Source organism: Amblyomma mixtum, chromosome 2 (genome assembly GCF_055824585.1).
Source record: "Amblyomma mixtum isolate Tamu chromosome 2, ASM5582458v1, whole genome shotgun sequence".
NCBI lineage: Eukaryota > Metazoa > Arthropoda > Arachnida > Ixodida > Ixodidae > Amblyomma > Amblyomma mixtum.
In genome coordinates this window covers 36,783,094-36,799,872 of record NC_143013.1, presented here as the reverse complement: position 1 = coordinate 36,799,872, position 16,779 = coordinate 36,783,094, and the positions used below count along the sequence as shown (strand labels likewise).

The 16,779-nt window shown below is 45.0% G+C and overlaps 1 protein-coding gene across 1 annotated transcript in view; it reads right to left on the bottom strand.

The window, feature by feature from the left end:
- Positions 1–16,779, bottom strand: part of LOC149358997 (uncharacterized) — a 36,138-nt gene that overhangs the window by 2,528 nt on the left and 16,831 nt on the right. Inside the window, exons 5-12 of the mRNA XM_089571181.1 lie at positions 15,862–16,012; positions 13,765–13,833; positions 12,913–13,000; positions 7,391–7,542; positions 5,267–5,365; positions 3,564–3,655; positions 2,706–2,801; positions 743–817 (exon numbers count right to left, since the gene is read on the bottom strand). Of these exons, the coding sequence (XP_089427307.1) occupies positions 743–817; positions 2,706–2,801; positions 3,564–3,655; positions 5,267–5,365; positions 7,391–7,542; positions 12,913–13,000; positions 13,765–13,833; positions 15,862–16,012 (822 nt within the window). The remainder of the gene's footprint in view (positions 1–742; positions 818–2,705; positions 2,802–3,563; positions 3,656–5,266; positions 5,366–7,390; positions 7,543–12,912; positions 13,001–13,764; positions 13,834–15,861; positions 16,013–16,779) is intronic.

Here is a 16,779-nt window from a genome sequence, read left to right as displayed (position 1 = left end):
CTGTCTCAAGTCGATGCACATATATTCTGGCAAGGAAGAAAACAGTAAACACAGTGCGAAATATGAAACTGCCGCAGGTACTCTGGTTTTCAAAGATGCAGTTATACGCACATTAGGGGCGATACTTTGTAAACGAAACGAAGTGGTGCTTTGTAGCCTCCAACGCCTGCTTTTCGAAAGGCGCGACTTGTTCGAAGCGCGCTACTAGGTCTTGAAGATGAGAGAAGCCGCTCTTAATGGATTGACGGGTGGGTCGTTTTACTGCTGAGCTCAAGGCAGCTGGTTCGACCATCCGCCGGCGGCGGAATCTGCATTTCGATGAAGCCAGCAAGGGCGCCCTCGCACATACTTGCGTGTAAAATAATTTATCTCAGTCCGATATCATCTGGGTTGGACTCCATGTTGTACAACTCAAGCTCTGCTGCGTGAGACCTGTATTCTTACATATTACAGTACACTACAAATAATTTACGCTACAGTGCAAATATATTGTACTGTTGACTTTAGGAAATTTCTTACGTCCAGTTACTGCACATTCGCTCATTAGGAAGCTGATGCAGTTGTGGTCCTTTAATTCATTCAACTCTGTGTGACGTGTACAACTTATATTGTTAGCTTAGAGCGTGATCATCACATAGGCATGCAAAGGAAGAAAAAAAAGAGGTGGGGGGGGGGGGGGGGGGGGCTGCGTTGCAGCGTTAAAGAAAGGTTAAAAAGTGCTCCCGGTTTAGCATGCACATACCCCAGTTGGTAGGAAGCGTAAGAGACGGCAACCGCTGCTGTTATAGTCCACAGATCACTAGATTGGCTGCGCCATCTGCCGAAAGAGAATACACACACAAAAACAATTTATCCCCAAATGGCCGCTGTTGATTACTTTAGGTGGTGTCATTTTTCTTATTGCGGCGTGCAGTTTGATTACTTTAGGTGGTAACGTTTTTCTTATTGCGGCGTGCAGTGGTACATCCGTAATCATATAGAGAATAATTTAGGAGATTTAGAAGTTGGAGTTTGCTGCCGTTTTTGGAAAGGCGTTTACACAAGGACATTATCTTCTGCATCCACGCACTCTTGGGTGGTAGCCGCAAATGTAGAAACCCATGACCGGCGGTACCTTGGGACTCTGATAAACCTGACAGGGTTTAACTCACCTGCGCATAGCCGCTATCATGCTACCTCACGATAGTGGTAGTTGTTTCTGGGAGCGAAATCTCGCACAGAATCATTATTATTCTTCGGATACACTAATCCAGGCTAGACAAGACCGCATTGTAGTACTAGCTGTACTAGGCCGGGGTTCGCCGACTGTTTGAGAAACACTGCACAGTTAAATATGCTCTTTTTTTAGATTATTTTTATGGCAGTGATGGGTGGTAATTTTATAACTATTAAAATAAAAAAAATAATTTCAGAAGAATATGGCAAACTCGAAAGCGTTTATTTCGAACTGCCGGTTTATTCATACTGGTTCTTTCGTCCAGTCATATACTAAAAAGGCACCCCTGAATTCAAATAAAGTTCTACTCCTCTTGGACTTCGAATTATCGGGGTGACTATGTTACTATATAAAAATTAATTTTTGTTCCTGTTACTATTCTTAGCTCCATTCGTTGGCCTCGACGCTTTCGCTATGTACCGGTCCTATTCTAACAAACAATACAGTATTCTATACTATTCTATCAAACAATGCTTATCCCCTATAGAAGCACACATTTTGTGTTACAGGATTGAAAGAGCGACACACAACTAGACTATCCTTGACTTAGTATTGACGCTTAAATATACCTTACAAATGTGGTTGGTGGACTGTTTATAAGCTTCTCATATATTACACTACCTTTCTGACAGACTTTGCCTGTAAACGGCTCGCAAAGTATTCATAGACTAAGTTCTTGAGCGTACTTAAACGATATGTTTGCTTTCGCATATCACTGGTACATAGGCTATATTAAGATACAACTTAAGTCTGCAGTGAAGCTCCGCCCACATCCAGGACCGCCGAACAAAATTCATCCGTGGCAAAAAAAAATTGACTGCAGTTAAAGCTTTTATTGTGACTTAAAAAAGAACCGAATGATGAGAAGTTATAAGCTGAAAAATTTCGATGCATCTGGCTTGTCTGACGCAGTTAAAGATAAAAAGGCTTATTTTGTTCACTGTTGCGACTGGCCAGCGGAGTAATACAGGACGCCACGGACCGTGGCCCGCTGTTACCAACTGCTGTTTTTTTTTTAATTGTATCCTACTGTAGACTTATTTCCACAGGCAGAAGTTGATGAAAGAGCCTATTTCTTATAGAGGCTGCTGATAACCTGTCAACTACACAAGAAAGCAAGCTGACTGGAAAGCGTTTTCGTTGATCTGCCGCTTGGAAGCAACAAATGAGCTTTTTTTTTTGTTACGCATTTCGCGGACGGGCCTGGGAAAGCAAGGGCAAAAGAGAATATTACATTAGCAATGCTTTGCTGGGATTTTCACAAATCTTGAACGTTAATCGAACCCGTTAGAGTTATTCGAGGAAATATTAGCTAAAAAAGGAAAAGCCAAAGGCACTCTTATAAAGTAAGACTGCCTATTTTTCTGTGGATTATCTCACTCTCTCAGGCGAGAAAAACCCGCTGTGGAAAAAGACCTTCTGTGACTTACCACATCGGTGTCTGTGTCACAGAATCAACACGTAATTTTGACGACGCTGAGCGACTTACGTTGCGCTGTGGACAACTCTGGCGATGACGGGCAGGAACTGACCTGCCGCTGCGAAGCCAGCTAGGCCTACGCCAAGGCGCGTAAGCCACAGTTTCCTGGAAAAAGCACATTGGACCATATTGGGATAGGGCCGGTAGCTGTTGCAGGACTCCGTGTAATGCCGGCGTGTACACTCTCTAAAAAGAGATATGTGTCATGCATGCATTGCGATAGCTGTTCACGATACTCCGGTTATTGCAGCAGTCGAATGCGACGTAAGGAACAAGAGCTGTCGCGAATAGAGGACATCGGGCTGGTTCAGTGAGCAAGGCGGAGCAAGTGCTATGTACCGTAGAAAAACAAGCCCGGGTCTTCTGGAGTGACGCAGAAGGGGATTAAAACGCTATGTCCTCTTCTTACGTGAGCAAAAGTTCGGTTTGTCAGCTTTTATTAAGATATATTTCTCAACTGTGTGTGTGTTTCCAAGAATGTCTCATTACGCATATTTAGTTACGTTCTCGACGGAATACATATTCAATTATTAGTTACAAATAATCTGGCTGTGAAGTGTGGGAAACATGGGAGTTTGGCCGCTGGGACCCAGTAGGCTGATTTAGACAAAGTAGCTAGCCATTTGGGAAGGCTGCTCAATGCGCCTTTATTGCAAGTGCATTCTTGGAAAGGTGACTATAGGTTTACACTGTACCCTCGTACTTCCAATGACACTTGGGCTGCAGGATCGGTATGCTTTCTTAAAAAACGCCATTAAATAGAGATATGCATTATAATATCTGCGGTGTTTGAGGTCTATATGCGCGTCCTACTTTCTTGTTGCGAACTGTATATGGAGACATATGTGGGGTGGCTTTCATACTCACGCTGGAATCGGGATGAACTGGACCGGGCCGACGAAGAGGAATGCCACGCAGGAAACCAGTTGGGCGATGAAAACGACGAGGGCGTCGGCTTCCTGCGAACGGACGGGGTCGCTGTTTATAGCTGCGGTCCCTATTGGTATCGGCAGCAAAACACATAGCCGAATGGCGAATGCCCATCTCATGTGCCCTGCACAGCAGAACGCGCAAGTCGTGACTGCCTGCTCGACAGCATCGGCGTCAGAATGCGTCCTTAGCATTCCTTTGATGTGTTCTGTAGTTGCAGAGCAAGGTTGCTTGACCTCGGCTGTCTGCGTGTAGACACTTCCGCACTCATGACGCAATATTTACAATGCCACCGTTCATTATGAGGCTTCCGTGGCCGAGTGCAGCCCTGCTGACATGCGGCGTTGTTGATGGAAATAAAGTAAAATGCAACGTGGAAAAGCTCACTTGGCACAAAACTATGTTTGGACTGGAAAAAAGAAAAATCTCCCTCCTAACAAATGATGGCCCGCGCCACTGACTTAACGGGCCATCACTTGTTAGAAGAGGGATAAAAATTATGATGTGACAAAATAAAAGAAAACCTAAAAATTAAGTGGAGTGGGAATAAAGGGAGCGTGTCGTGGGAGCGCTTCAGTGCTGCAGTTCCAGGAGGCCACGCCGCTGTTAGTTACACATTCAACTAACCAGCCAAAATTTGAGGCCATGCCTAATTGGCCTGATTAATTCCTCTCTTGCAGCAAAAAAAGAATTGAAGGGAAAGAAAATAAAGAAAGAAAAGGTAGCGTGTACTGTGATTTAAGGGCATGCTTAAGAACCCCAGTGGTCGAAATTAATTCGGAGCCTTTAACTGAGCCCCCCTCATAGCCCAATGAAGTTTCGACGTGTAAAACTCCACATGCCATGCTTTGCCAACCACACCACACCGTACAGTACCATACCGTATTATACAATACCGTATCGTACGGCCAGAACATCAGGTGTGGGAAAACGCATGCTGATGTACTGTAATGCTATGAACAAGAATTTTGCGTAGCCATAACTTGCTCTCCGTCCCCCAGTCCTTCTGACTAAGGTGGATGTCGCAACCCAAGGCAATAAATGTGTCCATGATGATTGATCTCAGTCCATAACAATGCCCAGCTCATCAGGCTGTGAGTGAGGTTTGGAGTAGACGTAATGTGACTAAATAAGAGAAACTGCTCGGAAGAGTGTCGTCCAATACATTACAATCATAGAATCGGTGTCGCGTTGACTACGTTTTCGTGGATGCGTTGAGAATATTCACACTTCTCGTTTCCGGAAATTGAGTGATAATTTTTTTTTTTTCACTTTTTGTGCGCAAGCAATATTCAGTTTCATTGAAATATGACAGTCATTTAGTCAGAACAAGATGTAACGGGATGTGATGCCTGTCGAGTGCCGCTCTACTTTGTCAATAAACCGGGTCCCAGATGAAGCCGTTCTAGCCGGCTCCCTCCCTCGGCGATTATTAATTACACCTTGAAATCTGGACGTCACTCTTGAGCTTAAATTGCTATGACGACCAGAGGAAGCGATATTTCTTCCATTCTTCTATACCTGAGATGCCAAGGTCTTGGACATGGCCGTAAACTAATACTCATCTTGTCACGAGCAGAAAAAAAAACAACTGCGGTACATGTTACGTGCAACTGTAACAGCGGAGCAAGTCGACTTACGAATTTCGCTGTGATGAGACCGAAGAACATGGCTCCTAAGGCATATGCTCCGAAGATGACGGCGAAGGAGTAGTCAACTCGATGGTCGGTTTCTTTCATCTATGAAGTTGAACACATTTATTACTGCAGTGCGATCACCATTCATTGGAAAAGTTTACGAACGGGGTTCATGACGACAGTACGAATGAATGACGGTGATCTTGGCAGGGGATAAACTGCGGCCATCGAGTTAGACATTGCTGTCCTTATTCATCAACATGCCTTCAGCGACGGTAAATAACCACAAACTTGACACCAGGGCTCGTTGCTTGCTTCTTGTGCGCCGTTTTGGAGGAGTGCTTTGAAGTGTATTTCGATTATTCCTTTGCGTTGCACTTAAATCGGTTAAAGGGGCACCGCGATGATTTCCTCAGTACCGGTTAATATCATTAAATAGCTTCATCATGCGTTCTAGAGAGCAGGGCAAAAAGAATTACTGAAATCGAAGCATGCGAACAAAAGTTATTCCACTCTGAAAATTCGAAATGAAAGGCTCAGACGAAAATGCATTTCACTCGCCCATTTCACTCACCCAGTACCGAGATTCGGCGCTACCAATCAGAACAGCGCCTGGAGTGGACATATGGCATTCGGCTGGTGAGTACGAGGATGCAGGATGGAATCCCAGCCTTGGCGGTCTCATTTCGATAGAAGTGCAAAAGTCCCCTTGTTCTATGAGATAAAGCTGCACATTACAGAACCGCGGGGTTGAAATTAAACCGCAGCCACCCGCCGCGGTGGCTTAGGGGTGATGTTGCTCGGTTGCTGACCCGAAAGACGCGGGTTCGATCCCGGCCGCGGCGGCCGAATTTCGATGGAGGCGAAATTCTACAGGCCCGTGTGGTGTGCGATGTCAGTGCACGTTAAAGAACCCCAGGTGGTCGAAATTTCCGGAGCCCTTCACTACGGCGTCCCTCATAGCCTGAGTCGCTTTGGGACGCTAAACCCCCATAAACCAAACCAAACCTAAACCGCAGCCCTCCACTACGGCGCCCCTTATTTCACTATAGGGGTCGCTTCTGTACGTTGCACCGTATGAGCCATCGGGGGCGGACAAAACCTCTGCCGAGTACATCGGCCCAATGTGGACGTTATGTCTCACGCGCTATTTCAGCTATGCTAGCTGAGCCACAGCAGCTGGGGCTGTTATCGAAGCCAGCAATAACAAGAAAGCCGATGCCATGCAGACGGCTGTTATCATCGCAAATACCGCCTGGATCTCGCCCAGCAGTGCTCTCACAACATGACGTCTGACTTCACCAGTCGAGTTCAGAGTACGATAAATACAAACGGCTTTATTGACTGCACCTTTCTCGGAAAAAAAAATTCAGGGGGCACTTTTGCTGTCTAAAGTGCTGCAAGGCGAAAGCGTTTCCTGGCTACTGTTTGTTTTTATTTACTTTTTTCATATTTTGTTTTTATTTATTTATTGCTCCTTTTCTTAACTGTTGTTTCTATTTTTATTTCCACATCTTATTTTTATTTTGTTTTTATTTTTGTTTATTTTCTTATTTTTATTTTTTATTTTCCATTTCTTGACTTTACTCCTTTTATTTTATTTATGAAGCCCATGCATTCACTAGATGCGCCTTTATTCATGCTGGAACCTTGAGCCTTTTAAGCAGTGACGCCGAAAGGTGGACGAATCGGCCGACGCGTCTGTCGACACTTCTGCCGATGCGTCTGTCGACACTCCTGCCGACGCGTCTGCTAACGACAGTATGAGGCATTAAAGGCTTTCGCCATTAAAAATGTGTTCACCTGTGCGCGGAAAATAATAAACTTAACGTCAAGACTCCGAACTCAAGTCCCTGGAAGCAAATGGGCGATGTGTCTTTTTAAGCAGTCGCCCTTGGGCTTAGGCATTTCATTGCCTGTATATTGGGAACCTTATGCCTATTTGCGTCACACATAAAATGCTCTGAATAAAACAAAAGCAAATCCATACAATGCCCGTGACGTTACTTCCACCGACTTGTTTGCAAAAACCGGCCATATTTTTTTCGGATCCTGCATCTATAGCCGTCGCTTTGCTCTTAACGCCGGTGGCCGTGCTGATTAATGGTTCTCAGTTGCAGCACTTACCGAGGTGAGGTGCGCGATTAGTGTGGTGTCGAAGTGAGCCATGGTGATGCCTCCCAAGGCAAGGGTCACCAGATCCACTAGCACTCGGACGTCTCCCAAGAAAGCGATGGCGCTGCAGGAGCCCAGGTTCAGCGTCTTCTCGTGAGGAACGCCTGCGAACCACGCCACTCTAGGTTAATGCCAAGAACGCCAGGATGTATCCCCACGCTGTCGTTCGCCCCTTTACGAATACGACAGATTTTAGGGCCTCCAGCACTAACTGGCAGCTTTCACTAAAGCACCCGCCGCGGTGGCTCAGTGGTTTTGGCGTTCGGCTGTTGAGACCAAGGTCACGGGTTCGAATCGCGGCTTCGACGGCCGTGTTTCGATTGAGGTGAAGTGCGAACTCGCTCGTGTCCTGAGCGATGTCAATGTACTTATAAGAACCTCTCGTGGCCGAAACCGAATAGAAGCCCACCGTTATGGTATCCTTAAAGATGCACTGAAAAGGAATCTGAACTCGTCTTTTTGCCGCGGGAACCTGATCTACACGTTCCGAGCATTCTTAGGAACTTCGACTTATTGCCCTGTGTGGTCGATTTCTCTAATTAAATCGAATTAACGCCCGGCTCCCGCCTTTTTTTTTTTAATTCTCTCCGTACGGTGGGCGGAGTCGACCAACACGTGGAGTGCCTTTCAGCCAGCTCCGTGGAGGCTTTGCTTTCCCTTTACTTTGTTTTTTTTTTTAGGTTTCGGTGAATAAATAGCTTCATTCGCAGATAATATAGCCTCAAAATAAGCCCGCAGAAATACAAATACGCGCGGACTATTTCCTTCTACGGATTACGACGTATTACTCCGCCGCTGGCAGAGCGGCAAGCCGCCACGGGACTGGGTGAGAGGCACTCCACGCGTTGGTCGACTCCGCCCACCGTACGGGGAGAATTAAAAAAAAAAAAGGCGGGAGCCGGACGTTAATTCGATTTAATTAGGGAAATCGGCCACACAGGGCAATAAGTCGACGTTTCTAAGAATGCTCGGAACGTGTAGATTGAGTTCCCGCGGCAAAAAGACGAGTTCAGATTCCTCTTCACTGCACCTTTAATAGCCCGTGTGTGGCTTCGGGTCGTTGAACTCCCAATTTCCATACCGGCTTTCATAAAGATAAAAGCGGACAGCAACGTACTACCCGGCGATTAATCTTGGAAACTACAATTCCACGCGACGCGGGAAATACATTGAGACATTGAGGATAGGTGAATGACCAACTGTAAAGGCGGAACATGCAGTTATTCTGTCGGACTATAGTGACTTAACTAGCGTCTTATGTCACGTTCAAAGAGGTAATCTCATGCATGATTGTAATTTGCGGTTGTAGATCACGTATTGTCATTACGATTTCCTTCAGTTAACAGGTTCTAATTTCTGCTCTCCCCCATTTAAATATCTGTTGCCTCGCTCCTCCGTCGAAACGAAAGAATATGCACGAAAAGTGAAGACAAGTCTGTTGACACCTTGCACATACGCCATGATTTGTCTGCTTGCGGCTACCCTGGACATTTTATTGACTCGGTGGAACGACAGCTTGCACGTCCAGCGCTGCATCGGACCCCAGGTACCCAAAAGCGGGTGTCGATTTCTGATGTTCCAGGAGTTAGTGAAACGTTGGCACGCATACTCCGTCGCTACGATGTGCAGACTGCGCATGTGCCAGCCCGCAAGCTCAGGGGAGATTTGGTGCGAGTGAAGGACCCACTCAGAAAGGAAAGATTCCCGAGCGTAGTATACGCAATCCCATGTGCCGACTACGCAGCCGTGACATTGGCGAGTCAGGGGATTTTGAAAGAAGATTGCGCGAGCACCAGAATGACGTGAGGAACCGGCGGGTGGCTTCGAACGCGCTGGCCGAACATTCGGTATCTGCCGAACACAACATTGACTGGACACAGGCACGTGTGGTAGCGAAAGAGAGCAGCAGAGCATCACGGCTCTATCTTGAGTCGCTGATCATTCAGACGACAGCAAATACGCTGAACCGTAATCATGGTAATCTGCCCCCTGTATACGCAAGATGTCTGGGTACTGTGATACGCCGTATATAAGGCAACGGTTCCCCGTTTCGCCTCATTGTGAACAAGGCTCCCGTGTGGGAGCCGAGACGTCATTCCATCTTTCTTTTTTGGTTGGTGCCTTTCATTTTTCGTCATGTCCCATCCCGACCAGACGGGCTTCCGTCAAACTCTTGACTTAAATGAAATTATCTGGGGTTAGAGAAAGAAAATACGAATGCTTCTGAACTAACGTGTAGTGGCAGCCAAGAGCATTGGCTTAGATTCGTCTCTGTAGAAAGTACAACTGCCAAAAAGCATTGGCTCATCTTACGATGAGCCAATCTCTGACTTCCCCCCACTTTTTCATTTGAGCCAACGCTGCAGCTGGTGGCCTTCAGCTGCGGGTTTGGAACACAGACTGAACCCTGTCTAGGATAAAGAAGCACAACGGAGCAAGTTTCACTTACGAGCCCGTGCCTCTGATGCAACCTGTGTTTGTACGACGCCGACTGAGCACTTATATCTATCCGCATTTAGATTTTACTTCCAGAGAATGTATGAGTCGCGCAATCCTGTAGTGCACTACCCTCACGTTGGCCTGCCCTGCTCGTAAAGCATTTGCTTACCGGGCACTCAACTGAAAGCTTTTTCAATGGAGGACTGCATCTAAGAGCGACATTTGCTCCGCTCTGCCTTCAAATTCTGTCCGTGCGGTTTCCATCCGTCCACTTACTGACTGTTGCAACGCTAAACTCGAACCGTAAAATGCTTCTCTCCGGTAAACCGCTCGCTTATTAGCGCTGAAATGTGACGCAAATATGGCATACGATAGTATTTCTGTTCAAATATGAAGTTTGGATGTTCTACTTGCCTGATTCGATCAGAATTAGAAATCCGCGTCGTCTGCAACATCAGAAACCGAAAACAAGCAGCTTTCACATGGATGGATACAGATGGATGGATAAGGCTGAGCCCTCTAAATCGGGCGGTGGCGCACGCCGCCTAGCCGTGACTCGTGAAACTTCACTCTTATCTTTATTTTAGCCACCAATCAGATAACCTTCATTTGGTTATTTCTACCCGCTTAAAATCTATTTTTCCTGCACTCTCCTTAAACCTAATGCTTTGTATAAATCAGCCCCGCTGCTTTCAACTGTAGGGTGAAGCCCTTTGCAGAAAAATGTCAAGTACCCAGCCGTTTTCTCCTGCTCTCCACACTCACCGCGTAAGTCTCTCGTGGTATATGACTAGATACGTTGATACAGCAACGCGATCGCTTATGAAGCGGCAGGCGAGATATTTGACATCCAAAGATCAGCATGAATTATCTGTCGTACTTGAGCTATCGCACGCCGTTGCTATCCGTCTTCGCCTACAGCACAAAACATACGAATGACTAAATGTACATTTTCTCAAAAACCGCATTGAAAAAAATTCTGCCTTGGGTAGTCTGGCACAGATTGAGCAGCGTAGCACAGATTACACCGTGTCTTTTTATTCTTTTCAGACCATAACTATACACTACGGCTTTCGGGCGCTTGAGAGCTCCGGAATAAAGACCACCTGAGATCCATTATCGTGCATAGAAGTTCCAATAAGTCGGCGTTTATGCATTTCATCTGCCTTGAAATTAGGTTTAATTCGCGGCTAAACTTTACTTTAAGCTAAACATTTAAACAGGAACCTTACATACGATTTACATACTATGCTTTCAGTTTGCTGTACACAACGTAAACTATGGTACTCAGAATGCAGATAAATAAATACTAAGATTACGTAGTATGTTTTCCTCCACGATAGACTGCAACTAAGAAAGTAAGACCACAATTCGCAATTATAAAAACAATCAAGGGCACCCTTCGTCCCCGTACTTCTCTTGATAGTTTTCTTCCTTCTTTCGGAATGAATGACTTCAAAATAGAAGTGTCTATTTTTTCTTTCCACTTCAGATCAACTGCCTGAGTTTTGTACGATGTAGTGTACGAGGGCTGTAAAATCAATAATCATTTGTATTTTGTTAAATAGCCATTGATCGCTGTGCTTCCTAAAATGTTTGCGCATTTTTCTCTGTGCCCGCCGCGGTGGCTCAGTGGTTACGACGCTCGGCTGCTGACCCAAAGACGCGGGTTCGATCCCGGCCGCGGCGGCTGAATTTCGGTGAAGGCGAAATTCTAGAAGCTCGTGTGCTGTGCGATGTCAGTGCACGTTAAAGAACCCCAGGTGGTCGAAATTTCCGGAGCCCTTCATTACGGCGTCCCTCATAGCCTAAGTTGCTTTGGGACGTTAAACCCCAATAAACCAAACCAAACCAAACCATTTTTCTCTGGGTCGTGAAGTATAATATTCCCAGAGTACAAATGTGCTGCCTTGACTTGTAATCCCGAGGCGGAGGCCTTGTCAGGAGACAGGCAGTCTCTGTTTGACCCGCCTCGTCGATATACGCTACTATTTATATACGTATGTCCGAATAAGTGAATGAGAATCAATGAAATACTTATGGAAGCAGGGGTCAGTCGTTACTCGTTGTGCAATGCTTTGTAAATTGGAGGTGATACAAAAAAAAAGCTACACAATTCTCATTGCCAACCGGGTGAGCTGTATACTGTCCAAATCTTTCTAGCAAGCCATCGCAGGGCTGCAGTCTGTGCCTGATCGGTGCTGTATTCATAAAACTGATAGCGCGTAGGATTGTTTCCTGATTGTATGAGACCTGCTATCGGGCCATTCACCACATCCAATCTTGGGTAGCCAATGCATGGACCAGCTATGAGCCGGTACTACACTCTCAAAGACGGAAGGAAGGAAGGAAGGAAGGAAGGAAGAAGGAAGTAAAGAAAGAAGGAAATAAAGAGAGAGAGAAAGAAAGAAAGAAAAAGAGGAAGAAAGAAACGAAGGAAGGAAGGAATGAAGAAAAAAGGAAAGAAAGAAAGACAGAATTAATGAAGGAAAAGAAAGAAAGAAGGAAGGAAGGAAGGCAGAAAGAAAGAAAAAGAAGGAAGGAGACAGAAAGATAGGAAGAAAGAGAGAAAGAAAGAAAGAAAGAAAGACAGGAAGAAATGAAGGAAGAAAGAAAGATAGAAAGGTAGAAAGGAAGAAAGACGGAAGGAAGGAAGGAAGGAAGAATAAAAAGAAAGAAAGAAAGAAGGAAATCAAGAAAGAAGGAAAGAGAGAAATAGAGAAATGCAGCAAGGATGAAAGAAAGCAAGAAAGAAAGAAAGCAAGAAAGAAAGAAAGAAAGAAAGAAAGAAAGAAAGAAAGAAAGAAAGAAAGAAAGAAAGAAAGAAAGGAAGAAGGAATGAAAGAAAGAAAGGAAGAAAGAACATGGCTGCCTACGTCCAAGGGCATTGAGCAAAGTCTGTATGCTGCTTCATGCTAGCGCTCCGCTTATGGAGTGTCATTCGCCACAAAATCCAGATGCGAGGAATGCGGGTAAGCACGCGCTGCGCAAGCGCACTCCGCTCGACAGGCATGGCAGCCCTCACGTGCCCTCACATGAGTCCAGGGGCAGAGCGACCGCGATCAGGATGCCGAGCAGCATGCAGCCACCGACGGCGAAGTAGGGTAGCGGGAAGATCCACACCTGCGCACGTATATGTGTGATTGTGACGTCTCAGTTCCCGCACATGTGCCCGGCAGCAACCTTCGCGCGCTGTTTTCGCGCGTACGGCATTGGCTGTCTCGCTGCAATCACTTTTAATGTTTATGCGTGCTTTGGACAACTGTACTTCAGAGCACACGTCACTGGAATTTCCTGTTGCGGTTGCGACGAGACATTTAAGGAAAAAAATTTTCAGCGAAGCTTGACTGACTCAGCCCTGACTCACTCTGCTGTAAACCCCAACTGACAGTTACAAAAAAAGAATTAATATGACCCTTTGCAAAGGCCGTATTGCGGGCTATGCCATCATGATTCTGAGGAAGGGAGATCATGAAGTAGTTTTTGCGAACAAAATTTGTTGACCTGCGGAAACATTCTTTGCTTTCTTGCGCAGGCTGTGTACTATTCGAACATAGGTCGAAATTGTTTTTACATCATTTTCATATGTCCATTAGCCGGGTAGCAAAATAAAAAAAGCATTTTTCTCCAGTTGATGTAACACAAGCAATGTAACACTGGTAATTAAACCGCAGATTGAGACTAAAAAGCATTCAATTTCTGAGACGGATATCATGCGAAAAACCCGGAAATTACAGTAACAGCAAGAATCCTTGTGTCGTGATACGTATAAGAATGAGGTTATCATTACTTGTTGTGAATAGCACTCACAAAACAGTGTAAACTAAGTAGATGTAGCGCTTTCTTTTGGATTGTTTCATCTCAAAGCAGAAAGATTTCTTTCTTACCTGAATAAGTTCGTATCCCAGAATGGGCCCCAGCACACCACCGATGCCGACTGCGACCTCCGACAAGATCTGTGCCGATAACATATCATAAAAATGAGGTTTCAAAACCTTAAATTTGGGGCGGTTCAAGCATTTCAATTCATGTTTTATCGCGTTTTTCTGGTTTTAGGGGCGCAAATACATGATACGAAAAAATTATGATAGCCGGCATTTACTCAAGCTTCGCTAAAACGCATCTTCGCGGGTAGAAAAGTATGCTTATAGAATAGACGTGCGCAGCGTAATTCCAAACCTCATCAGTCACTCGTCACTGATCGCTGTAGATGCACTACATCAGCACTCACTGCCAGCAATTACTGAGCAGCATGCCGCCGCGGTGGCTCAGCGGCTATGGTGCTCGGCTGCTGACCCAAAAGACGCGGGTTCGATCCCGGCCGCGGCGGCTAGAATTTCTTTGGAGGAGAAATTCTAGAGGCCCGTGTACTGTGCGATGTCAGTGCACGTTAAAGAACCCCAGGTGGTCGAAAATTCCGGAGCCCTTCACTACGGCGTCTCTCATAGCCTTAGTCGCTTTGGGACGTTAAACCCCATAAACCAAACCAAACAAATTACTGAGCAATAACAAATCACCCGGCTCCAGGCGCTATTAACGGTTCAGGTCGATGCAAGCCGCTTCGCAAATTTCTGCCGATATATAGACACTCTCGTGCTGATAAGTATTTTAGTATTCTGTGAGATTTAAAAAAATGCAATGTTCTTGCTAAAAGCAGCAGTCTGACAAAGGTCGTTGTACACATAGGAGTATACAAGCACACAATGCGAAAAAAAAAATATCGTTCATAATTGTTATTTCTTTTGCGGTTGAAAAATATGAAAGGTCAAATAACCACTGAAACTGTAAAAACATTGTTTAGAAGTGTCACTTTTTACCCCCAAACCGCGTCCTTTCATCTTAAAGGCGAAATAGCGTCTCGAAGGTAGCGCAAGAAAAGTTCAGCGATAACGCGACTTCTGCTCTGTAGTAATACGAAATAGCAAAGAGCTACACTCAGCTGCGTCTGCACTTCGCACGAAAACTGTGTTGAGTGTCAGAACCGTCAGTGCTCCTCCTTTGTTAACAGTTGGCGGGTTTGATTATTCTGGTCTTGAGCGATAAAACTATGTAGCCCTAATATTGCAACAAGGCTGAGGTTATTGCCACAAAAATGCACCTTAGCTACTTGGCATATCACAATTGTCTCTGTAGATTTTTTTTTGTGGATTGAAAAGATACTGGCATCTGACCGTTATACTCCTTCTTTCGTAATGTAATAAATGCGTAGCACAAAATAAAGAAAAAGATCACCGCAACTTTGGAAGGAATAAGCGATCCTCATCCGGTCCTTTTATTTATTCAATTTATTTATTCAAGGTACCTACAGCGCCTTGAGAGGCATTATTGTAGGGGGGGGGGGGGGGGGGTAAGTACATTAACAGTAAAATTCAATACAGCAAAAGAGAACGAAACAGAAAAAAAGTTACAGAAAAATGTTAAGAACTTCCAATAAAGACAACAGCAGTCTGATTATACCCGGGACGCAGAACCAACACTGAGAACAGCATAATCAGATTACTGCATTGTCAATTGCGGCCTGGAAATTCTCACTCTCAAACACTTCATTAGGCAGCAGGTTCCAGTCATTTATTGTGTTGGGAAAAAAGGAATATTTAAATGCATTAATCCGGCAGTTAAACCTTCTAATTTTCATGGTATTGTCACTTCTACTCGAAACGTATAGTGAGGTTGCCTTAAATAGAGGCTTTTATTATTTCCTGTTTTATTATTGTAAATGTCGTACAAAAACTTTATTCTGAAAACTTTTCTTCGGTGGGATAACTTCCCACCAAGAGTTTCCCGAAGTTCAGAACTTCTAACCTTAAAATTATAATTTCCAGTTACAAATGAAGCCTCCGAGCATTCAGATCAGAATTTCAGGCATTGATAACCAAAGAGTATCAGTTGTTAGATCAGTTTACGACGTCTTGTCTTGCATTCTGTCTCTTCGCTCACTATTCCTCCCGACAGAGCTCAGCATTAAGCTGATGCATAGAACTCACCAGTGGCACGACGTAGGCGCTTTGGTGCTTGTAGAAGAGCAGGCTGTACATGGCGGTGAAGTACAACGAGATGCCCACGCCCCCAATGGACTTCATCGTCGCGGCCAGGGCCATGAACACGGTCTGGTTGACGGGGAGCCAGTGCAGAGCGCTGCGGGCAACGTTCATTACCTGATTTCGGTCACTAGAATCGATAAGTGCCTAATGCGCCCGCGGCATGGAAATTCACACAGTGACATGCCACATTTCACGTCACCGGTTTTTCTGGCTGTACGGATGAAGCCCTACTGAAACGTTCCATACGAGTCGCTCGTATGGAATTATGCGAATATGGAATCGAAATTATGAGGAAAAAATATATGGACATCCATACGATCTTTTTTACCGAGTCCATAATCTTTCCATAAAATTTGCATATGGCTTCCATGTGGAGTGAGTAAGTTTCCATACGTGCTGTCCATGAAGTCGATAGCGACTCCATTCACTGCATACGAATTCCATATAATCCATATCGAAATATATGGAATTATGGGACTCGCTTTAAGAAAATCTTCAGTAGGGAAGTTGTAGTTAATCAAAGGAAACTCGGTGGAGGAAGGCAATGTGATCAGTGTGATGTCTTTCCTTCCATACCCTTTGCTCGCCAGCAAAGCTGTACTAATTGTATACCGTAGATACTTATTCAGTTCAGAATACATGAAAGCCTGTGTGAAAGATGAGGTGTGTCGTGAAAGGATTGCCTTTTTGAGAACGTGAAATAATAGGCTTGCAGTTTTTGCTTATTTATATACTCTGAATATCTCGAACAAATTAAGGTAGGAAACGTCTGCGATTCAGTCTTCCTTCCCATTCAAATGCATGCGTATATAATAATTTTGATTTCTTCAGTTCGTCAAGCAGTTATTTTGGAGCCATGTG